General features: G+C 27.9%; 1 protein-coding gene across 1 annotated transcript in view; it reads right to left on the bottom strand.

The window, feature by feature from the left end:
* LOC123290617 (protein outspread) overlaps positions 1-27224 on the bottom strand; it is a 449936-nt gene that overhangs the window by 42910 nt on the left and 379802 nt on the right. Inside the window, exon 3 of the mRNA XM_044870872.1 lies at positions 6393-6458. Within this exon, the coding sequence (XP_044726807.1) occupies positions 6393-6458 (66 nt within the window). The remainder of the gene's footprint in view (positions 1-6392; positions 6459-27224) is intronic.

Here is a 27224-nt window from a genome sequence, read left to right as displayed (position 1 = left end):
AAGTAGTTTATTATAGCAAAAAGGAAATTATTTTAGTGGTAAAATTATTGGAGAATTCTGGGACGATATAAGGAACCGATGGTTTGTAACATTCGGAACCTATCGAATTTCAATCTTTTATAGTTTGGGAAAAAAGACCTAGACTGGAGGCTTTAAGATATGAACTTCCCCCGGAATAATATTGGATTGATTTTGGAAATTTGGAGGTTCAAGAATCAATTGCTTTCTACATTTATCTTGAGACTTCAGACTAACTTCATACTGTCAATGTTATTGAAGCAATATTATTAATTCAATAAATTTTAGAGTTGAATTTACCTAACTAAAATCAATAAGATTAATCATTTAAAATTCTGATTTTTCTAATTTGAACAGAGACAGAATATCATCATAGAAAAAAGCGGGGTACTGGCTAACAATATTGTCACCCAATGAATTTGATCCGTCAATATATTGACGGATCGTATTTTATTGAATTTATTCAATAAAAATAATTAATTGTTTTAAATTTTCATCTTAGTTTCGTCATTCATATTGTTTTCATCAATTTTATTGTTTCAATATACTCTCAGTCGTTCGCTATGTTGAGCAATATCGATATTGGCTCAGTTATATTGAGCGTATGAATCGCGCCTAAAATTGCCTATATGAATCTAGAAATAAAAATATAATAAAAAATTTTTTGCACATAAAATAGTCGATTGAATTATGATAAATATTATTATCAAACAACCGAGTCAAAGCCGTAGATATTTTTATTTCCAATAAAAATTAGAAACTAATAAATTTCAACGTCATTCGATATGGATTCGAGTAATTATTAAGACACTAGCTTGATACTCGTCCACTTCGCTGGGATTAAAAGTAAAGATCACTGCGTTATAACCTCCACCTTTCTTGCTCTTATTTATCCCCTATCCATTACACTCAAAATAGGGGTAGGAGTTGCTTTATACAGGTAAAATATATGTAATTTATATAGTCTTAATTCTTTGAGTATATCAGAAAAGGTAGCCACGAATTGTATCTAGAAATAAATTCTATGAAGTGTATTACAGAAATTTTTAATTAATGGTTCAAAATAATGCTCAAAGATGGTGTAGTAAGATGTCATAGACTACATCATAAAGCTTGACTACATTTAATTTTTAATTTTTTTTTTTTTTTAAATACATCTTTATAATTTATTCATTCAAATTCATTCATTGGTTTTTGCGTGAAAGAGTGACAAACAAACAAGCCAACATCCTTACTTAGACGTTTATATTTATATAGGGATTTGGAAATTATAAAAAAGTTTAGATATCATTATTTTTATCTGGTAAAATTTTTGATGTTTCTTAAAGTTTGAATATTTTATGAATAGTTGCTTGAAATTAATTCATTTCATGTATTTGCTAAATGTGTGAAACACAAATATATCCAATAATAAGTGCTAACTGATGTTTGTGCTATGCAAAAGAGAACAAATCATTTGCACTTGGATGAGCTACTATAGTCGCTCTGTGGTTAACAATAAACCACAACCGATTCCTGCATACACTATGTCTACGGATTGAGTTTACCATAGAAAAATTTTTTAATTTTATTTAACGAAGAAAAGTTCCGTATAAATATAAAATAAGATTGAAATTAAAAAAAATTATTTACATGTATGAAAATGCTTTGTAATTGAAGAAAAAATTTCATTAGGGTAAGTTAATAATCAAACTTATAGTCAAAATACGAAAAAAATATTGCCTGGTATTTGACTTGGTAGTAGCCTAAGAGTCGGTATTGGTCAGGGATGGCGAACCAATGGCAGAGTAATAATAAGTAAAAGACAATTTTTGAGTAGAAGGGTGCACAAAAAAGGGCGTCAAGTTGATTTATGAAAAAAAAAAAACGGGCACGTCTATAGCCTACTAAACATTTTTTATAAGAACACAAAGGTTCGCCACCTAATGGTGTGGGCAACTTTCACGCATCTGGGATCAGACGAGACTTGCGAAATCTTATTGATTAATAAATACGAATATGACAGCTTTTCTATCGAAGTGTTGTCGAACTATTATGATGTACATTCCCGCGCTTTTTTTTTCTGTACAGATTTACGAAAAATACCCTCTTATTATTACTATATGTATACAATTACCGGATACAACAAAAAAAAAGTTAATTTTGATGACCGGTTTATTTATATTTATTTTGAATAAATTATGAATGTTTTTAATAAATGTACGTTACTTTTATATTGTCATATGAATCATATTTTTATATGGCTTCAGTTATTTGCAGAAATTGATAGGTTTCATTGTATTATTAATAAACACATTGATATCATCGATAATATCAAATTACATACCTGTGTAAGTGTTGATTTGATAGTCGTCAATATACGAATATATTTTATAGGGTGTAACTCTGTTTGTTTATTTTTGACTAAATAAAAATATTCACAGTATAACCAAAGTATACAGAATACCTAAGTATACCACTACAAACTACGTGGTTTAAACATTGTTGTCCTCTGACAAATTACAAAGTAGGTACTATCTTAAGCTAGTGCACAGGGCGGCAAAATTCGGAGGGTGAGAAAAATTTTTCTCCGCGTTATCGAAAATGCTATGAAAAGTGGAATTGTATGGGAAACATCTTATAAGAGGTTAAGTGTGTTCCAAAAGTTTCTACAAGATTTTGGCCGATTGCTCAAAGTCTTATCAAAATTGGTTGATTCGTTTGAAATATCACTGTCGAAAAATGAACGAAATTCACTTTACTGTCTATTGAAACTTCTGCATACAAACGAGCTTTACACCGAGTGTCCGGACGTGGAAATAGCATATTGAATATTTATCACATTAGATGTAACAAACTGTAGCGAAGAACTTTCGTTTTTATGTTTAAAAATAGTTTAAAATTACAGTCAAACCTGGGTGAGAGCTGGATAAGTGAGAAAAATCTATTAGTGAGAGTAATAGCCAAGACCCGTAATTTTAAGCTCCCAAATCTCTATTAGCGGGAAACAGAAACCTCTGTAAGAGAGAGTCATTTTTCCTCATGGACCTCCGTAAGTGAGACTGCTACTTATCTATACCTCTATAAGCGTCAGTCGATCTTTATTTATTTATATTATTTAGGAGGAATATTTACTACATTCGTACTTGCTGTGACTTGTTATTGCTGCGTACCTCTATAAGAGAGAAACGCTACCCATGTATCTGCATTAGCGAGAAACTCGGGTTAGTGAGAAACCCGACTCTAGCTTATCCAGGTTTAACTGTATTTAAGTTTAACAATATTTGAAAATAGACTAAATAGCTTAACTATTATGAAAATTATATTGCAATTATAATCCTTGGAACAGAAAATTTTTGTAATTGGCCTATTTAAAATATTTCTGCTATGAATGAGTCCTTTTAGTTATTAAAAAATTTTATATAGAAATTTTATTCATTTTATGTAAAATTTCGGTAATGAACAAGAGTATTTTTAATTATTCCAAATAAAACTATTACCATCACTTTTTTAACACCCTATATCAGAAGTGTATGAAACAAGCAAAATGATACAATAAAAATATATTGATCGTATCATATCAATATGGTTATTCATCAAGAAATATATGGTGCAGCACGTGATTCATGAATTTAATATTCTTTGCAATAATTTTATACAGGTGATCTTTGAAAAACGTGTATAACTTTAATAAAGTGTCCCATTCCTTTAATTAGCAAGAAAAAAAAAACAGAGGATAAGTAAAATAGATTATTCAATTTAAATTATTTTTGGATTTTATAAAGTAAAAACATCAGTTATGTATTATTGATAGTGCATTTTCCAAAGATCCAAATAATAAGATATATTTTCCTATAAAACAAAATTATACCAAGGGAAATGCGTTGTCCGGTAAAACTTGTTAAAAGTGGTCGTTTTTATTTTTCTTATATACCTACCATTTTTATCAAATATATCAACGAAACAGGATATGCAAGTGGGGTCGGAAATAAAAGAGCGTGACGTATACATTAAAAAACTGCAAGGTACATTAAAATGAGAAGTTAGTTCAGCCGTTTAAAAGTTTTTTAAACTCTTATACAGTTGGGGCTTTTGTGCAAAAATCAGGGTTAGACACCAAAATAATAAAATCGACGCAACTGTGAACAAAAGGAGGATAACTGACGGCATACGAGTTGCCCATCAAAGCGGGTTGTTCACAGCTAGTTTTTCAATAAATATCTAAGTTTTACTCTGGATTTTGTTTTGGTTAATGACAATAACTGTATAATATTAATCATTGGCAAATCGTTTTCTCACATTGCCCCATTACAAAATGGTCAGAACACTCCCATTATTACAAATTTGTAATACAAGATTAATTAAAGAAAAAAAATACATAAAAAATTACACTTTAGTTTGTTTTTTTTTTTTTAACATAATCTAATTTAAAAGAATATCTATTTACATGTTGATAAAATAATTAATTGCATTCAATCAATTATATAATCTAAATAAATAATGATAATAGAGTCATGAAATTAGAACATATTTATTTCATTCATTTTAAAATTTTAATGTAAAAATCACGAATAATAATTAGCAAGTCATTCACCTTACTCAAGAGGTAAGTACTAAGTATATACCTAGTTATAGTTAGTTACTAGTATGTTACATATTGGAAGTGACATCTGTACTGATTCTAATCTTATTAAAACAACTTATTAAATCAAGCACGCAGTACCATCAACTTACAGTACTTGCTAATCAATGTGTAAATGTCTATTTTAACACATATAGTGAAGTTCGCTTACAATGACATCTTGATAATAGTTTGGTTTTAATTTACTTATTGGATGAAGAAATATAATATAGAGGTATTGGATTATGTCAAATGGGAAAAAAATAAAAAACAAGGGAATTTTGCCTTACTTATAGACAAAATTTTCTCATTTTGTTGGCTTTTCCATTTCTTCCTATTCCAGCTTCGTTAGTAGACGGTTTCAAAAAATAATTTCTAATTGTATAAAATACTGTTAAACAGCCTGATTTCTATATTTTAAGTTTCTTTTTCATATTACCGTAGCTATATTCGTTATAAAGTAATATAAACTAAGTAACTTAGTTTATCCACAATATAAATGAGAAAGTAAGGATGTTTGTTTGTTTGTTTATTTGTAACGCTTTCACGCAAAAACAAATGAATGGATTTGAATGAAACTTAACTTAACTTAACACATGAGCTATAATTTATAAAGATATATTTAAAAAAATCTGACATTTTACTGCTTCATCTGTGATCATCATTTTGAACCATAAATTAAAGATTCCTATAAAAATTTAAAATAGTAAATGTAAAACAATTCATGGCCATCTTTTCTGATATACTCAATGTATTATCACTATTTTACACTTAAAAAAATTGAAAACTGTGTATATATTTTAGCTGTGTAAAACAATCCCTTCGAGTGTTATGGAAGGGTAACATCAAGATAGGTGGAGGCTTAGATGGAGGCTACAAAGCGGTAGTTTTTTACTTTTAAGTCCAGTGAAGCGGGCGAATATCAGCTAGTAATTATATAAACTAAGTTTATTTAAGTTTTTTAAAATATAATAATCCGTAAGGTGAAAGAGCTCAAAACAAGAAAAAGTTGTTACTTCAAAGCAATTTTTAAAATTCATTTGAACTTATGGACTAAGAGACGGTATAAGGACGTTCTTCACCCATCTGATAACCAGATGAGACATATTTTTTATGAAATATTATTATAAATCCTACTATCATAGTTTTTCTATCGAAAAGAGTTCATGGCTATTTTTAATTAAACTAATTTTAATCAATTTTTGCCATGAAAGGTTTTTTATATTTAAGCCGCATGGTCCATTATTTTCGTAATTTAATTATGTTTCGTCTAATATCATACAATCATATACATATATTGACTTATGTTAACCAATCGAAATTGGTATCCGAAGAAACAAAATTTAATTAGGAAAATAATGGTATAGGCTTGCCTGCAAAATACTCCTCATGAAAAAAGTGGATTAAAATTTTATAAAAAATATGTCTCATCTGGTTATCAGATGGGTGAAGTTCGACCTTATACCGTCTCCTGTACTATTAGAAAAAATCGTACACAATAAATAATAATTTTTCTATTTTATAAATGCCTATATTATTTTTGTATTTATTTTTCCCATTTTTTTACAGTTTGTATCTTCGAAAATAAAGCCTTGGTGGATGTTAGCAAACGTAGTAACATGCTTGAATTTTTTCCACATTCTAAGGCTACATATGAAAAAAATTATTATCTTTTTCCAAGATTCGTGAACATTTTAGCTCTTTTTCTAATTTTGTTTTTCTATTCCAGTTAGAGTTTTGCACTAAATTTCGTACACTTTGTCTAAATACTTACATGTTCGTCAACAGAATAATTTAGTTCGCCGTCATCGTAAAGCACAAACCATCGACGTTGCCATCTCTGTAAACAAAAGAAAACAAGAAATTATGAATAAATAAAAATTAAATACCAATGAGTAAATATAAAGTTTATCTAATTGCTTTTAACTAAATTAAATATTCGTAAAGCTAACAATCTACTGTGTTTTAAAAATTGGTTTATTTACGTCATCAAATTTAGTAACTGTATCAGAAAAATTACATTGAATTTTTAAGATATGAAGAAAGAGAGTTTAAAATAAAGATAAAATTCGAAGACTTAACGAACTTAAGCAAACGGACATTTTTGCTGGGTATAATGAGGCTGGATATGATTTACTTATTCACAGGCACAGTGGTTTGCCAACTATAAATTAAAATTTAAACAATTTTAAATGTAAATTACTTTTATAAAGTCAGTAATTTTTCAAATTAAAAAATTTAATATGATTAATTGTAAAATATTAGAATGTTAAAAATAATAATAAAATAATGGTAGGTATACAATTCTTGAAGTTCATAATATTTGTTCTTGTAAAACGAAATTACACCCAAAGGGGAATTTTTGTTTAACGAACACGCAAAAAAAGTTTTTTTTTATAATCGTCTTTTTTTACAAACAGGTATACAGGTAGGCCTATCAAAAAATAAATTTAAAGGTAAATTGCATTTACAAAAACCATCAGTTAGTTCAGTGTAGACAGCTGGGTATAATATATCCATAGATAATAAGTATTTATATTTTTTATAATCAGATGTCTATGAATATATCTGTCAAACTTTTTTGTGTTATTTCGTATAATGATACCGATATAACGTCACCAAATTGGATGCCCGCGTTTTCGACAGTTTAAAAAAGGTTTAATGTTTAAGTTTTTGGCAAGAAAGCGTGTGTATTTTTCCGAAATAAATTTTGGTGGCTTTTTATTAGCAAAATCAACATTTTGAAGTACTTTTTTAAATATAGTAGAATACCCTATTATAGAAAACAGTCCTACAAACCATTTTTATAAAGAATTGCTTTATTAAAATGCTAATTTTTATAACACATCGTAGCTTTTTTGTTATGTAAAAGTTTTCAATAGAGTAAAGTAGTTTTAAACTCATGAATTTGGTGGACCATCCTGTTAAGTGAACCATACATAATACGCTTATTATATACGATAAAAGAATCAAAATAATGTTTGTACAGTCGAAAAGAAACATGATAATATATTTTTGAAAAAAATAATTCAATTATAACACCTACGCTAAAACTTACAACAAAGATTACATAAAACTTTTGGCCAATCATATTTCTCAATTTATACTAAGCAATGTTATTACAGTCAGGTCGTGGTATAATTCGTCATTGACTTTTCTGAGGCACAAAAATTGTCAAACCAAATTTTTTTTACATTTTTACAATTGTTTTTTAAATTAAATGTTAAAATCCGTATCTCCCCATTCATTTATTTGACCACAAAAATCCTTTCAATATTATAAATGTCATAGTTTGTATGTCTGTTTGGATTCTTTTTTCTAATCACGCAAAAAGTATTGAATCGACTTTAATGAAATTTAATTTTATGAATGGCTTGTCAGAATTCCAATGTGGTATTATTTTATCTCGCTGGCGATCTCGGTGGTGATATAATGATAAAATGCGAGTTCCGAGATTGAAGAGCGAAGTCAGGCAGGAGGCTAGCTTTTTATGTAAGGACTGAAGTAAAGATGTGGTTTAATGGGCAGGTTAAGCGTGGGCAAGTAATTAAATGATAGCATGTGGTGGATTTGTTTTCAAGGTTAGCATGACGCGATAGCCTTTTTATTTCGAACTAAATAGTACAAAGTAAATATAGTCTTAAAGTCTTTGAAGAAAAACAATCGGTCTATATTCACTTCAGGATTTAGTTAAAAGAAGTTCAAAAGAATTATAATTATTTTTAAAAAAAATTGCTTTTTTTGGTCTACGCAGTATTTAATCAATACTAAACTTTAAAAACAAAATTACTGAACTTGAACACAAAATTTCTTCTATTATATGATACCCTCCCTTACTCCTCGTCACGATGAGTCGTGTTTTGTGCAACTCCCTGCAAATACAACGTTACAGTGACTAGCCGACCTCCTATGAATAATAAAAAAATTGCCAAAAACGAACAAATATGATGATATTGGCAACGAATTGCACACGTCACGTTTCCTTGAAGCATCCTTCCGTTGTATTGTGACGTGTTTTATGAAAAGTCCTGAGATATGTATTGAGTATCTATTAAAGTATCTAAAAAAAACTAAATAGGTACTACTGTATTGTAGATAAGATAGATGGTCCAGTCAAAAATTATTTGTTTATAAAGAGGGTTCTACTGTAGAAGTATTATGTGTATTGTGTATGGATACAAAAAGAATAATTTTTGAATAGTTTGAAACACGCCTACAATTTTATCAATTTTTATAATTTATTGAACATTTAAAATATATGTAATATGAAACATTTTATACAATATATCGTCGTTGTATGTTATAAATTATAAATTTATTAATATTTTATATTATATACGTACTGGTATTAGAGCTGGCAACGAAAAAAAAATTGATTTAAGGTATTTCTAGCATGGTATTTGCAGTTAAATCTGCTAAAGCTATGGTAAAAGTCTTTTCGATAGGATTTAAGGAGAAATTAAATTTAAGAACTTACTATGGCTTATTATTAAATCGCAAAGTTTCAGATATTTTAACCGTTTGAAACATGAGATAATTTTGCCTTTGTTCCTAATTTTGATCAATTTACGTCAAAATTAATACCTTGAAAAAGAAAGTTAATATCTAAAATTTTTTTTAAATTTTATTTTAAAAACATTATTTTCAACTCTCCTACTTTTTTTATCGTAAAATTTATAGATTATCGTAAAAAATAATTGAGAAGGCAGTGAGTTTTACATGCTTTGAATAGGAAAAACGCGAAATTTGCAGTTTATTATCTTGCGACCTAAACAATCAAAAATTCTGCAACTTCGGGATCCCACATCTAACAATATTTTGAGTCTTTGAAAATTCATGCTGGAAATACCTTAAGACGATTGGGTTTTGGATATATATTTTCTTTTTGAAATTAGTTAAGGAACGATAAAGTACGTCTTGCACCTAGGAGCGGTTTTGTTTACTGTGTTAATTGGTGAGCATTCCTGATAAAAGCTGCGTAAATTGCTGATTTTAAAATCATTTTAGGGCAATTTAAAAAAAAGATTATTAATGTCCTTTTTTTAATAAAAACAATAATTGCCAGACAATTTTGCCGTTGTTAACACCGCGACAGATATTAGTCATAAATTTCAAAAAAAAATTCTTCTTATCATTTTGGTGGGTTTGTAATTTTAATACGACTTAGTTTTTAATTAAATAATGTAATTTAATTCGCAAGACAGAAATCTTGGCTTCACTAACGCGCCTTTTGCGTTAGTAAACGCTACCACTTCTCGTTGCAAGACGTACTTCACCTGTAACTAAGTTCAATAAGTAAAGAAAAATCCAAAATCCAGCCGTCTTAAAATGAAACTCTCAAAAACTTTGCCAGTTCTTGTGCCATACGTAGCTAGTCCATAGTATACGTTCTTGTGTGTATTTTATTTAAGATAGTATTTTTAATGTGTGTTTTAACTTTTTAACTGGCTAGTTGAGTTTCCTCATGTGTATTCATTATTATTAAATGACCAACAAATTAATATTAAAATTATATTTGAATTACTAATGATGGTTTTTGTACCTATGTTTTTTTCTTCTTCATAAAATTGTAAAAATTAATTTATAAATAAAATAACATGGAAAAATATGTATTTACTAATTTATCTCACATTACATTATGTGTTTATAATATTAATAAATGTACGATTGGACAAGATTTTATCTAAAGAGTAATTGCTGTGGTCACAAGTAAACTAAATCGTTCACTTCTAATAGTATTCTAGCAATAAATAACTTGTTAGCAGTCAGCAAAACAATTTATTTTCGGGAAATAGTTTTTATTAAATGTAAAATTAATTTTAGAAAATATTCGGATATATTTGATTCGGAACTATTGAACCGCATAAAATTCTAGAAAGTAATTATACGATTTTTCCATATTCGCTTCACTATTTTTGAATAAATTCTAACGGTTTTGTTTTAAAAGCGATACTTTAAATTGGAATTGAACCTATAAAAATAATATCAATCAGAATGAAGTTGGGTTCATTCCAAAGCTAATTTTTTCTTTTTGTGCTTAGATATTAGTTTGATCTCAAGGGTATCATAGGCTCCAATGAAGTGTTATCAGGAAATCTGACACATTCGTTCGCTTAGTCGAGCATTTAGGGGCGTATGTCGGCCATATCATGCCAAATGTTGGACTAAAATTAGTCTTATGCAAGTGGTTTATCGGTGAGATGTAGCAACTTTACATAGTCCCACAATTCAGTTCCACATAGTCCCAAAAATTGAACGTTCAATTTGTTAATTTATCACATTTTTGAAGCGTTAGTTTTTCGTAGGCCTTTTTACGACGAAATAAGAAAACATATTGACTCTTACTAGAAACATTGTGTGCCAGGTGTGTTTTCGAATCATGCACACTTTTAAAGTCATAATTTAACATATAAATGACCTTCCAATGAATTTAATATCGTAGCGATTGATATCATGTTAATGTGTTTAATTTCAATAGTTTATTCTCTTTAATTTAAACACCCGATGAAATGATCTGATAAATAACTGGTGGAAGCGCAATTAAATTATGTATCATATCAAATTTTACAACATAATATGCATTTAGTGGCGCTTCCGCCATAATTAAATTTGCTCATAGGAGGAAGAAAAGTCTTCAGAAGATTTTGATTCGATGTGCCACTAATGAGATATTACTTTATAGATTTTAGTTAAGTATAAGGTATCTTCGCCTAAGATGATAAAACTGTAACTTTATATCAAAGGTAGAAATTCGCCATCTTTGTGCAGTGGTTGATAGTTTGTCAACCACGTTGCAAATTATCTACGATTTATAGCTTCACATGCACAAACTTTTTAGTGCTACTTAGAAAAACATACAGTTTTCGTGTCTTTTTTTAAAATAAAAAGTTACTTAGGTTCAAAGGCATTCTTAACAAGTGAAATTTACGAAATTTAAAAAACCCCTCACAAATTTGCGGTTACGGAACCCTAAACTCGCACTTGAGACATATATATATATAAGAACATTCTCCATTAAAATCTGTTTCTTTAAAGGATTTTGAAAATTATCGCCTTTTTTAATTTTTATTCGGGAACAGAATCTACTTGTTCTCTCCGTTAAATTACCTTTCAAACGAAACAAAAAAAACAAATAAAATCGGTTCATCCGTTTAGGCGCTACGATGCCACAGACAGACACACATATCGGTCAAACTGATAACACCCCTTTTTTTAGTTAAAAAGGCATGTGTTGTTTTGTATCCAATGTTGGTTTTCATGAACAGGTAGTAGTTAAGGTTGCTGGTAAACGTTCCTATAAAGGTCCATCACATGGGTTTCCAAGATGGCCTTTTGTTTTTTTTTTTGCTCAGCGTGAAGATTTTTTATGGTTAGCATCCAATTAAGAGCTTACTAGGATTTCGTTGTCTCACAGATTTTTTCTATGCTCCTTAAAAGCCCCACCGAAATTGTAAAGAAAATTTTTTTGGTTAATTTGCAAAGTTGTTCTTGTTTTGAAAAAAAAAGATATTAATTGTTTTTATTTTGCTTCTTGGGAGATTAAGTTTTGCTAAGCCTAAGATAGAGACAGCTCTCCGTACAATAAATTATGACAAAAAAAAACTATTTTAACAAACTTAGGATTAACTATAAAGCTCATGTTCTAGGTTAAGGTTTACGTAAAATACATGTTTTTTGTATTGATGGTATTTATAATTTACTTGATTAATATCAGGCTATGATAAGTACTTATGTTCCTAAGAAACATGAGAGGTTTTATTTTTAAAAGAAGTTTATTTTAATCCGTTGATTTCCATGTTGACTTTATTTACAAATAAATGAGAAATATTGTGATAAAGTTTGTTTTCATAAATTGTCTGTAATTTTTAAGTTATTTAACTATTATATAGTACTAATAAATAAATAAATTTTAGTATTAATAGCTAATCTGACGTAACATCTTGTTGTGCACCTCACTTTGTACCTACCGATATCGAAAATCTCGATATTTCCCATATATCAAAAAGTGCGACACACACGAGTTAAACACTTTCAACATCTCAAGATCATTTTGTTAGTTTAAATATATTTTTTCTAATATTTTTATTGCTCTTGAAACATTGAAATTCGAAGGATTGAAATGTAAGAATAACTTTCAAGTAAAAATTGATTGCTATCAGGGAGGGCTTAATACGATCAACTTTTCTACTGTATCTATACTCGAATGAGACCGCAGGTAAGAGCTAACATAAACTTATTATGCTAATTAAAAATGATGACAATGTCATGGGTTCATGAGTTATTCTTCTAAAATATCTTAAGGCTATATATATTTTACTTATAATATATGTTTCATATTTATGGCTGAAGATGGTAAATAAATATATACTTGACCAATGGTTGTTAGTAGGTCTTCTTTTTTATCGTCTTAATATATTCACGACAACCAGCATAAAGAGTCTACAATGTATATAACCTGTATTGATGATAAACATGAATATTTTTAAATGTTATTTATCTGAGTGGCCCACTTTAAAAAAATATACTTATAATATGCTGTAATTTTGCAATCATTTAACATGAAAATTTTATTATAATTAATTAAATAAATATAATTTTATTATAGAAGAAACTTAAAAGTATTTTCTTGGCATTGAAATTAATAAAACAGTCCCGAATATCGTGACAAATTCATACACAGTAAAAAAAAAATAGCAAGAAAATATGTTTTTAACAAATTGTAGCTATTTTTTGGGTCAAGAAAATATTTACTTCCAATAATTTAATTTTTAAGTAACCAAATACTTATTTTCTTGAATTAAATATTGCGATTGTTGACTCAAGAAATATTTACTTCATATAAGAACTTCAACAGTCAAGTAAACGCGTTTACTCAATTTCAATCCAGTAATTTTTTTTATTGTGAAATCAGAAAAATTAACGAAAATAAATATATATTTTTTGCTTACTAATAGTCTAAGAGGTGAGCGACAAAAAATTGCAAGCATTTATAAAGGCTGATTTTGTAATATTTACGTTATATGTAGGGAGTAGTGAAATGCCTGCTGTCAGTCGGTCGGTTTCTGTACCGTTTGGCGAGAGGGCGGCTTTAAAGTTGCAAGAAACGTGCCAGAATTTTCTAAAATCGAAAAGTTTGTATATTGGTGCAGAATATTTTTATAAACGTAAAAAAACGTAAACGCCGTGCAGTCGTGCAGTCCACCACCAAATTAGCAAAGAGTAACATTCATAATAAGAGTAATCTAATTCTTACTGATGATGACTACTTGGTAGTCGAAATACGTATTTATAAAATACAAAAAACTAATCTAGGAAATTGGGGCAAAAATTGAAATTTATTTCAAAATATCCTAGATTTCTAATTTATTATCTTCAATAATAATTATAATAACATCAAGATTTAAATTTTATCTAGACATATCAAGCGCAGGTCACTGGTTAATTTAGTATCATCATTATACTCTAACTACATTCGATAAGTAATTTTAAAAGTTAATATTTAATCTATTCATGAATTTATCGAAATTGTATCGACTTTTTGAAGAAATTAACAAAATTTTAATGCAAAAACTTTGGTTTTAGAAAATTGTTATTTTGGCCTACATTTTATCAGAAACTTTTATTATTCTTGAACCCACTTGATTCGTGCCAAAAACCAAACTCATCTTATAATATCAATAAAAAAATTTCCCAAGTGTGTTTTTCAATTATCAATTAAATCAATTTCATGAATGAATTGGAAATTACGTCACGAAATAGATATTAGAAATTTGTTAGCAGTATTGTCTTGCAAATAACAAATTTAAAATTTAATTTATGCGTCTGAGAAAGTCAAGTAAAACGTTATATAAATAATAATTACTTTAATTTCAGAAATTGATTACGCGAACTGAAACTGTCCTTTGACAATATAAAAAACAATATTGCTTTAAGCAAAAAAGTAGGTATCGGTTCCTACTCATGTAACCAATGAAATAACAGTTATTAGCCGTTACTACATGTCATTTATTTTTTTAACAACCAATTTTCGACAAATTAATTAATGATCATATTATGTAAATTATCTTAAAATATTTTTATGAGCATCAGTTAGTACTACTTAGGTACTTTTCCTAGAGCTGACCGTAATAAACTCTCCTTGATAACACTAACATCAATATATTTTATTAAAATCCATGGCTTAAAGTGCTCTTTAAAAAGCACAAAGAAAATATATATCTAATATATTTAAACTTAAAAATAAATTTTAAAACATCTAATTTGCATGTGACTTTATGTAACTTTTTTACATTTATGCTACACATTTAAAGTTTAATTTTTGTTTTAAAGTGTGAAATAGACATTTTTCTGTTAAAAAGACCTATGCTGTTATTTTTAACGTGGCCATCAGAAACCTGGAGATTTTTTCTGATTTCGTCTAGAAAGCTCTTGAAAGCTATAAGGTTTAGATAGAGTATTGCTAAAATTCAAGAATATTGAACACAACTCTCCCAAAAAGATTAGTTTGAATTATTTGATTTTGTGAACTTTTTAACCGAAATTAGGAAGTTTTATTTATCATTTGTCTAAGTCAAAAATTTCCAGTGTAAGGCTGCGGGCAATTTAGATAATAAATAGTATAAATCTGATTATTAATATTATTTTGATTTGTTGAATATATGCCGAAGCAGGTGGTTTATTAAATTATCTATTTATAATCAATATTTATGTAATTTTTTATATTTTAAAAACATAACTAACCGGTTCAATTTATGTTAAATAATAATTATATGATTATTATGTAGTTAGTATATATTTGTTGACATAATTATTTAAAGATATGCACTTAGCATTTTAAAATTTTTTAAAATTTTCAATACAATTTAAAATCTAAAAATTATAATAAACCTTAATATAAGTCTATGAATGTAATAGGGTAAAAATTAAAATTAACAAAAGTTTGCAAAATCAAAATTTATTTAATTTTCTAACACTTTCAGTAGATCTTGACAACATTGTCAAGTTAAATAAAGGCTTGTAAAAAGCGAGATTATTGAGTAAAACTATTGTATGAAAATCAACTCTTGTGAAGCCGTCAAAGTCAATAGAGTAATATACTCTACTCGATAATTTTATTGTAAGCACATTCTAGGAAATATTTCTAGGAAGTATTTTTTACGAAAAATAATAAAAAGCTTTTGTTTAGCCTAACAAAATTATATTGTGATTATATTATTTAAAGATCAGATTTTAACTTCAAAAAAATAACTTTTGGAGGAAATATTTATTTAAAAGTATGGTGCACTTAATTTTAGGGTTACATTTGTGTAACTTAAAAAAAAAATTATATTTCCTTGTTATCAAAACAAAATCGCGTTTGCATAAACGCGGGTTGAAGCAAATGTGTTTATTTGGTTGTTGATGTTCTTATAACAAGTAAATATTTCTTGAGACAACGATCTCAATACTTAATTTAAGAAGTTTTGTCTGCTTGAATCAAGAAAATATAAATTTACTACCATATTAAGAACACACTTTCTTGCAACTGGTACTTTTATTTTAAATTCGTGGATAAGATTTGTTTTTTGAACAATAGACTGTGAAAAATTCGAATTATTGATATAACCTTAAACTTACAAAATTAAAAATCAAAATTGTACAATAATAATACATTCTTTTCTTATGTAATACAATTACGATAACTTGATTACACATATTATGACAAAAAAAAAGTTAAAATATCTGCTATAGGTATCTATACAAAAACTAAATTTAAAAAAATATAATTACGTGTTATTTGAAATGTTAAGACTTTATTTTATATATGAAAAGATATAAAAACAATTGCGGTATTTTAATAAAGACAAATAATAATAATAATTTTTATTAATTATTAATTTTAAGTTATATGTTTATTTCCTTAAAGGCATAACTGATATACATACTTACTTTTTTATACTATTTTAATACACCTAATATTATTTTATGTTTCTACAATGATATTGAAAAATGTATGTGTTATATAATATGATATTATAATATAGATTCACTATAAATAACACAGCCGTTGAAAAATCATACACTTTTATCTGATTGAATATTTATTTTCAAATTAATGGAAACGACAATCACAGCATTGAGTATATTAATTTGTCATTTAATCCGGGAGTACTCAATGCTTACACCATTTACTTTCAAATATATTAAAAATCAACAACATTGTCAACTTAAATACAAACTTGTAAAAAGCCAGATTATTGGGTAAAACTATTGTATGAAAATCTTAACAAACTCTAAGTCAGAAAATTCATTTTTCCGAAAGTTCGGCGTATTTTTGAACTTTATACCTAATCTTCGGTGTAAATATCATTATGATCTCCAATCATTTTTATTAATGGTTGAAACTTCAAAGATACAGGTAAGATAACTTCGCAGTAAAATTATTTTGTTTTTGTTTTTTAAATTCTAAATATCAGTTATATGTCAGTTATTCTAATTTATATAACATACAAATTTTTTAATATCACTGTACATATTGAATAAGTCATTTGAAAATTTTTCTTTTGGTGATGTAGATTATGTCGAAATAATGTTGTTTTTTTACCTCTAAAGTATCAATTATAAAATTTAATTTTTTACGTTTTTTTGTTTATTAAATTTTTTTGTAATTTACCCAAAATTTAATTATGTGCAACATTCTTATTAAAATTATTACTTAATCCAATTGTGGCAACATTTGTAACCAAAATTATTACAGTCATTCGTGCCTCTGTCTGTTTTTAAATATTTGTTTTATTTAAGTAATTATCATAAACTTCAATTTCTTATTTCATTTAAATATTTATGATATTCTGCAACGAAAATTGGTGTTTGGCAATTAAATATCGGAATAACCACCGGACATGCGATTTAAGACAAAAGTTAATAACAATTAAGTTCAGTCAATTTGAAAAATACACAAGGTATAAAACAATTTCCAGAATGGTTAACACCGAATTTCTTTTATAACGAAGAACATAGCATTATTCAATATTTGCATCATTAATATTGAAAAGAGGAAGGCATACTAAACGGGATAGACTTACAATACTAAAGAAAATATCCATACTAATATTATAAATGCGAAAGTAACTCTGACTGCCTGTCTGTCTGTCTGTCTGTTACTCTTTCACGCCTAAACGGCTGAACGGATTTTGATGAAATTTGGTATGGTGATAGATGATAACCTAGAAATGGTCATAGGCTATAAATAATCACGCCATCGTTCTTAGGGGGTAGGCAGTAGGCAGATAACTAAATTGAGTTAGTGATTTTTAGTCGTTTTTGTTGGGACTTTTGCTCTTTCACGTCTAAACGGCTGAACAGATTTTGAAGAAATTTAGTAAGGTAGATGGTTACCTAAAAACGGATATAAGATCAAAATGATCACGTCATCGTACTTAGGGGGTAGGAAGTAGGCAGAAAACTGAATTGAGTTAGTGATTTTTTTATGGTTTTTGCTGGGAGTTTTGCTCTATCATGCCTAAACGGCTGAACGGATTTTGATGAAATTTAGTTAGGTGATAGATAGTAACCTAGAAAAGGATATGGAATATGGGGGGAGGGGTGAAAGTGGGAATGTTGCCCAGCAAAGCGGGTAGTTCACAGCTAGTTTCATATAAACCTTTGATCAAAGACTTTTCATTCTCGCGAAATTTAGTTCAATTTTTGTTATCATAGATCTTGATAATAAAATTTTTACATTAGATTTTTTTTCTCATTTCAAGAAAGGAAATCTCTTTTTGTTAAAAGCTTTGACCATTTCTTTCTCTAACTTTTGAAATGTTAAAAATAAATTTTGTTATGAAATATTATACCTTGTTTATAAAGGAGCTTGTTAAACTGTTAATAATTGGTCTAATTGTTTATTTAGTGCATAAAATTTTGAAATTACATTTTAATGATGTAAATTAATTTCGGGCGGTCAGTTATTGTATTATATAATAAGCATAGTTACTTAAAACTAAATTATAAATTATGCCACTTTGATTTAAATTGTTAATTAAATTTACCACGAAGTATAGATTTTTTGGTGATAAGATACATTTGCTTTTGGTGATAGTTAAGTTAAACTTTGATATTAGTATTAAATATTGTAATATAACGTGTTGAAATAAAAATTTATGGTTGCGAAGGAAAGGTGTTGAAAGAGAGTTAAAATTCTAACCATGTTTTAAAAGTAAAAATAAAGATAATCAGAAATATAAAACATAATTAACATTTCTTGATTTATTAAAAAATTTACCGTCCGTCAATCTACCTGTCAAAAAACTTTGTCGTTTGTCCTTTAAATAGATATCGAAAATGAAAATTTTTATTATAGTACTAGTATTACAGCACTAATACTATAGAGTATTTAAATAATAAATTATGTTAGTTGTTATTTTAACTTATTTTAAATTGATTCTAACCTTTTTCTAAAATCTTTATTGAAAAGATGTTATAACAAATATATGATGTAATTAGAACATTTAACTTCAAATCTATGTCAAATGCATTTATTTATATTTTCTTATTAATTTTATAATGAACTGTGTGAAAAAATTTAATTATATGTATGTAATAGGAACAAACATACACACACATACATATCACATATACACTGTGCCACAAAAGTTGCGGTACGCTTTTTTTGTAATTCGAATAATTACAGCAGAAACGGATTGCAAAATTTGACCCTGTAAAGTAACAGAATAACGCGACATTATTTTTGACCCTTCGTTCTCTTTTGGGAAAGGTGATTTGGGGAAAACCTAAAAAAGTCTAAAAATATCTTGATTGTACATTTTCAATACAAACATAGATATTTTCACGTTCAAATATAAGACCATAAAAAAAAGAAACAAGATGTTTTCTTTAAAAAAAAGTTTACAAATAACGTTGAATGTCAACGTTAATATGAAAATTAAGGTCAAAATTAGATTCCACGTTGAAAATTTGCTAAGAACGTCCTTTCTTTTTGTTTTTTTTTTCTTTTCATCTCGATAGGTTTCATCCATTTTTTATTAACGATTATTATTTCGCGCCAAAAGTCCGCCATTTTATATTTTTATTTCAAACACCTATCTAAAGATACTTGGATTTTTAAGGCGAATATAATAATACCTTAACTGTACAACTCCATCGAGCCGTTGGGAAGATACAAGGTAATAAAAAAATTTACAAACAAATATGACAGTCGGATAAAAAAGGCTGCTTTAAAAAGTTCTTGGGTCGCCTCATTATTTTTGTAACACCCGATATAAACACACACAACAGAACCTTATATACAGGCAGCCAGACATTCTATTATAATAAATATACTTGTTAAATATAATTAATAAATGAATTGGCTATTCAATACAGCTTTATTATAAAAAAAAAATGGTTGTAATAAAAAATTTATAACGGAAATGCAATATGTTACAATTATTACAAAAAATTCAACAAACAATCAGAATCAGAGTAAACTAGAATGTCTGAAAAATAATAATTGTCTCCCATAATGAATAATTAATATCCTAAAAATACCTTTATAACATTCACTTCAATATCTATTTCCATAAAGATACATTTCTTCAAGGTATACTACTTCTTTTGCGATTTATTTTTTTTTACAAATAACGAAAAATTTAAGTTTTTTTATGTCAGTAATGATAAAAATCATTCCATTATTAATGTACATGCTAATTCATTTACATAGTAGGTACGGAGAGTTTGACAAATTACTGAGTACTTTACACATTTAATGTACGAAATAAATTCTGCATCAAATTTTTGGACTTGCAATTTTGATGATGGACATCAGTATTAGTGAAATGAAAAGTTTACTCTGAGAGTAAATTTCACAATTTTTCGGACGTGCAGAGTATGATATGCAAAAGAATCACAGAAATTGTTAGAAGAATAAAGTATTCTATGGAAAATTAGTTATTCCTGACTGAAAATGTAAATTTTTCTTAAAATATAGCGTATAGCTTTGACTGAATAATTTTGTAACCTCATGCGTTACTAAAATTGTCATAAGCAAAAAAAAAGTTTGCAAAAAAAATAGATTCGAGAAACCAAATACACGACTTTAGCTAAAGCACAAAACTTTTTTAATTAAAAAAGTCAGTGTCTATGAATCACAAACATGAACTCTTTTTCATATTTTGTTTAAAAATTAGTTTCCAAACATGTAAATTTAAAAATACATTCGTGAAACTATCGAAATTTTTTCTAAATAGAAATCGATTGTTTTTAAAAAAGGAAAATTTTTGTATTTTTGAATCTAGCCGCCATTAAATTCGAATTATATTCATAAAATATTTAGAGGCAACTATATTTTATTGTTTCAGGAAAAACATGGAAATTTTGTTTTCTCATTAAGTGTTTCGGAGGGAATTTGATCTCATTAGTATAAAATTAAATAGCGCAGGAGATTCAGTATATCAAATTGTTGCCGTTACGATCAGACAATATTCAAGAGAATAACAGGGTTAGGAGTATTTTTTAATTTAGGATATTTCCAGAATAAATGCATTTGTCGCCAGATTTGGCCTATTTTTTCACAGACTCAGAGACTTTGAGATACCGAAGTAATCGAATTTTTTGTCGTTTAGATCGAGAGAAAATAAGCTGAAAAGATCGCGATTTCCTCATTAAAATCATGTGAAATTCACTGTCCTTCCAGCTATTTTTAACGATATTAAAAAATTCTCTCGACAGAATGGAAAAAAAAGTAGGAGTATTAAAGGGAATGTTTTTAGAATAAAAATAAAGATTAGATTTAATTTTCGTTTTCGAGATTTTGACGTAAATTGGTCAAAATTGGAAACGTAGGCATAATTATCTTGTGTTTTAAAAGGTCAAAATTTCTGAAATTTTGGGAATTAATAAATAGTAAGCCCTGTTAAGTTCTCAAATTTAATTTCTCGTTAAATTCTGTTGGAAAAAAATTTTACTATAGCTTTAGCATAGGAACTGCAAATACCATGCTGGAAATACGATGAAATACCCATTTAGCCTAATAAAATACATTACAACATATATTTGGAATTATTTCAATTTTGGAGATTTACTTCTCCCCTTTGATTGGGGTTATGAGATCGAATCTTTGATGCAAAGCAACAGAAAGTAAGATATTTATGGTATGGGTAGATATTTATGGTATTAAAATCAACATGCAGATTTTTCCTGTTCATTTCCCGGACCAATGAATTAAGTATAAAAATTTGAAATATAAAGATTTGTTCATTTATATAAATAAAAATTAATGGACCAAAAGAAGAAATAGTGTATTATTATGTAAGCGGACCACCCCATTTCACTAACATCATTTTTCTGTATGCAATGTGTTTAAATGCAATACATACGGAACCTTGATTGTATAGTATACTTGATATGGTTGATTAATTTCTAATTTTGATAAACATTATTGATATATGTTTGTGTTATTAATTATCATGTTTTTTCTAGCCATAAGTAGGTACCTCTAACCTACCTATAATAATACCATGTACACATTTCTTATCACAAAATGAAAACACGTGTATTTTTGTTTAATTACAATTATAATTACTTACTATTTTATGTTATTTATATACGTGTTTAGAATATTTATGAAAACACAACTATCAAAATTTATATGGTTTGATTCGTACGAGCGGTTATTTTAAATAGTATCTTTTATTATCATATACTACTTTACCCAAATTCATTACATAAAAATATTATACATAATATTATTTTTATAATAATTTTTTTTTAATAATTAAAATTTATAGTAATCAGTTAAGCATAAAGTTTGAGATAATTTCAAGTTGCTATAATAATCAGTTGCTATAAATTGAATCGTTCATGGATTTTTATGGTTTTATATAGATTTTTATTGCAGTGGTGGAAAATGATACAAAATTTATTTTATTTCAAATAATTTTTACAGAAATCTCAATAAAAATTTTTTAGTACCAAAGTAACAAACGTGTAGTTACAGGTAATAAGTCATTAGTTTTAATCATAAAATTGAACGTTTTCACCTTAAAATGATGAAATACCTATGATCTTTGCACAAAACCACCCTCACCATCTAAGGCAATGGTGAGGATGGTTCCTCGGCAATGCAATTCTCTCCGAAATGCGGAAACCAGACAGCACCGTCTTCGTAAATTAACTTGGGATCCTTCCCATTTTCTGAGGTCCTTCTCATAAAAATTTGTCTTTCTTCCTTATTTATTCTTTTAGCCTTCCTTAATCAACTTGCGTACAAATTTACTCGTACAAATTTGCCTTTTTCTATTTTGACCTTTTCCGACGAGGCCCTTGCCGATTTGGGCCTAATAGACACTTGTCTAATTTGCTTAATTCGAGGACGCTAAATTTAAGTTTGATTTTATCTTTTCTAGTTATTAATCCCAAATGAGGATAAAATATATTACAAAATTTACTCCTTAATATCGTAGGCCTTGTTATCTTAACTCTATTGTTATATACTTAAAAAGAATTTTAAAATTTATTCCTTGTATCTATAGAAAATTAGATCAATTTTATTTTACAGACTTTGCTTAGTCAGTAACTGCAATTCATTTATACTCTAATAAATGACCGTTTGGCGTTTAACATTTTTCTCAGTCTGTCTTCTGTTACAGAGGTGTCCGAAGCAAAAATTCACCTATTTCATAGAAAGACTTATCTTACTGCCATGTACAAATTGATACAAATAAAATTTTCATGGTTGCTTGGACATAAGCGTGCTAAATTGCAGTGTATATAATAAAATTTCACTGAAGCGAGATTTAATGGAGACTTGTTTGAATAGATGTGGATAAAGCTTCACTGAGCAGGGGGTAGCGTTGCAATTGGTTGAGTGTAAATAAATGCTAATGTTTGTCAGTTATGAATCAGAGTGAGGTTAATTGGGCCTGAAAACTTAGATCGAATTCGATGCTGGTATAAGATGTATGTGCCTTTGAAACTGACATTTTTTGTTTGATGAATATATATCAACTAAAAAAGACATTCTGTAAACTGTCATAAAAGTCCAAAAATCAATGTTGCTATATATTATTATATAATATATTTATGATTAAAATAACAATGGCAAACAATTACATCAGTTTCAAGATCAAGGCAGAAAGCCATCTAAAAAACATCTTTCAATAAAGTGAAAAAATGTCCCAATTCAAAAAGATATCAATGACTAGATATGTATAGTAACCAATAGGTATATATAGGCATTAAACGGTATTATAAACGGTAAGTTGATTAAAAAAACCAGAAGAAATTCAATATTAAATACATAAGTACCTTCCATTTAAAATTGACATAAGTAAGTTACTGAGTAACATAAAATTTGCAAATCAAATATTACTTATACATACAATATTATTGTATTCCTTTAACATTTCCGTTCCGTTTTTTATCACAATCAATAAATATATGTATGTGATTGATTATATAAGTGTGGGTTAAAAAAGGAACGAGCATTGAATAACATAGTGTGCAAGTGTATGTGTTGCAGTTCTTCACCTGTTCACCTAATGCCGATGGCTAAATTGTTATAAAGTGCATTGATTGGGTATTGTGTAGTATATGTACATAGCGATCATCCATTGCAGTTATATCATACAGGATCCTCGTATAACCTCGTCTTCTACCTTTATATTTATCGTGCCCTATGTTTGATGTCATTTTGTTAGGGTTCCTTAGATAAAAAATCAGCAAGCGTAAATATCAAACCGGAAATGGTATTGTTTTCCAAAATTTTTATTTGGGTTGATTCTTGGCTAATCTATGAAAATTTCAGGAACGATTTTAAGATTATCAGGTATTTTGTGGATAGGGAGGCATTATGATTTGACAAATATTTAAAATTTACATTGAAGCAAAAGTAGGTTATCTAAATTTTACAACCACTCTAAAATGTCTACTGACTCTAATGATATCAGATCAAAATTTGGTAAAGACCTTTTTCGTTTGTCTTTTTGAGCTTAATCTTGAAGTTGACTTTTTCAGGGTTAATTAAAGAGCAACCTGTATACTTAGATATATATGTACAGAAATCACTCCGAAACATGGCCAAAATAAATTCAGATTTATTATTTATTGATAATTGGAACTATGTTCCTAATCGTTGTGATTTGTCTGTTTGCTGAGAGGCTAGATGATTAAAAAATGTCTATTTTCATAGCTTGATAAACGAAAACTTGAAAAAAATTATTAAATACAATTTTATTACCATTCCTTCATTGTGCTTGTTACTCCCAAGATACCTCTCGTTCTTTTAAAAAAAATATTTTCGGTCAATGAAAATACATTAATTTCCAATTCTCGGTGTAAGAAGGTTTGTTGGTTTACGTTCGAGCGTTTAAAATTTTACATTTGTTCCGTGTAAACTCATACTTTCTGTTACATCAAAAACGCATCACTTAAAACATTTTACTTCGACTTTCACTTCGTAATATACCTAAATTCTTCCCCAAAGAGTGCAAAAATATTATGTTATTATATGTCACAGATTTGCAATGGACAAATTTTGTTCCATATGAAAGGAAAACAGACATATGGAAAACGCCATGTCTCACAGTTATTCCATCTCAACAGATTATGATAGTTTTTATATCAGAGAAAAAATTCAATTATTGCCGTTAAATGATGCGTAATAGTTTTGATCGAAATTGGTCGAGTTTCGTAAAGGTTTTTAAATCAAAATTAGGAAATACGATTTGAAAATTATTAGGAAAAACAAAAGAAAAAGATGAAAGATTTAACTGACCATAAATAATTGTATGTACTTATATAAACCGTTTAATGATGTTTTAAGAAGCTTGAAAGTAAAAAAAAAAAAGTATTTAAAAATTGCAATCAAACAGTAATAGATTCTCCAAAACTTTATGATTTAGAACGGTCGCTATAAGAATTGATCCCTTGTTTCAGCTCTCTACTAATATTGCTCTAAAGTATTTTATCTCAAGACTACAGAATCTTTATCGTGCATGTATTCCAACTTCATTATTTATCTTATACCTGTTAATATTACACCAAAGTACTATTAATGTCACACTTTGTGCATGAAGTTAAGTACTTGTGTATTATTTACTTCCTCATTTACTGTGGTGAATGTTTACTAAATTTACGTTCATATTAAAACATTTTTATATTCGTATTTACTTAATATTTTTGCATTTTACATATGTAAGTTTGAACAATTTTTTTAAAAATACGACTTTAACAGTCTCACAACTCCTATATGTACAAGTGTGACAGATTCAAGTGTGACAGAGGAGACACGAACGGAATTATCACCTCGCTCCTAAACAATCAAACAGAATTACAAACGGAGAAGAAGAGCCACGAAAACTTTGAAAATATGTAAAGCATAACGATTCAAAACGAAAATGAAGTTTTTAATGTCAAAAGGCTTGAAAAATTGTACAAAACTCATTTTTAACCTTTTTGGCAATAGGGAATATTTGTGAAATTTGTTTTCCGTTTAATATAAGCTCATTTTTGTAACAAACAGCAGAAAAAAAGTTATTTTTCGAATAACTATAAGAACAAGATAAAAGCCATCAAAGATTTGTTTGTATCTCTTTCTAGCAAAACAGAATTTAACATGAAGTTTTAATAACAAACATAGTATATGCCGTCAAATACTATGTCCGATCTCTCTGTCTAATATCTATCTAATTGGTAGTTTAAGATGCTTAATCATCTGTATTTCCTTGCCGAGTTTCATTTTAATTTCACGTTTTGTTATCAACGGTATTTTCATATTTTGTTAAAAAATTCGGAAAAAAAAATTCATGAATATTCTCTCTTGAAAATTTACTGACATGTTTTATTGACGTCTTGCATTTATTATTTTCCTAGCTGTCTTCTTTGTACCAAAAAGATTAGTTATTTCTGGTGCTAGACACTCTAAAGCCGTATAGTAGTCAGTACACTGAAGTAATACAACATTTACTTAAGTAATTGTGTTATTTCAATAATAATAATAATAACATGCTAAAATCATTTATTATTCTTCTACATTCGATACGAGTGTTTGGAAAATACATTAACGTCTTGTAATATGTGAAGAACCTACTTTTAACAAAAACAAAAATCTTAATAGGTATACATTGTGCTATTAGAGATCTTGCTGGGGTTATTCAACCTCACAACTTCCAGATAAATCTGCTTCTGTTTACATTTCTAGCGCATCTTACTGAGATTTAAGAAGCAATTTTTTGATAAAAAAGTAGAAAACTAGATAGAAGGGATTTTCTATGTCTTGAATATTCACAAAAACGTTTCTCAGAACATTACTTTTTCAGATGAACTTTTTTCCAAAATTTCAACAGTAAAAGTTTATTTCTGATGCACGGCGGAAAAGCTACAAAACTAATCTGAATGTTCATCATAATCAAGGTTGTAAGATTTCGTTCGTAAAATCCTTGGATTTGAACTTAACCTTGACCATGAATGTCCACGAAGGAAAAACGACTCATTGAAAACAAAGTTTTTAGAGGGTTGAAATAACGGAACCTGACACCTATCACCTAGGTTTGAATAGACCCAAATATAACATATTCTATGCAACAAGCATGTTCCTTCATATACAGTTGATACTAGTGACAAGTGACAA

Source organism: Chrysoperla carnea, chromosome 1 (genome assembly GCF_905475395.1).
Source record: "Chrysoperla carnea chromosome 1, inChrCarn1.1, whole genome shotgun sequence".
NCBI lineage: Eukaryota > Metazoa > Arthropoda > Insecta > Neuroptera > Chrysopidae > Chrysoperla > Chrysoperla carnea.
The sequence above is the reverse complement of the archived record's forward strand: the minus strand, read 5'-3'. Positions and strand labels throughout refer to the sequence as shown.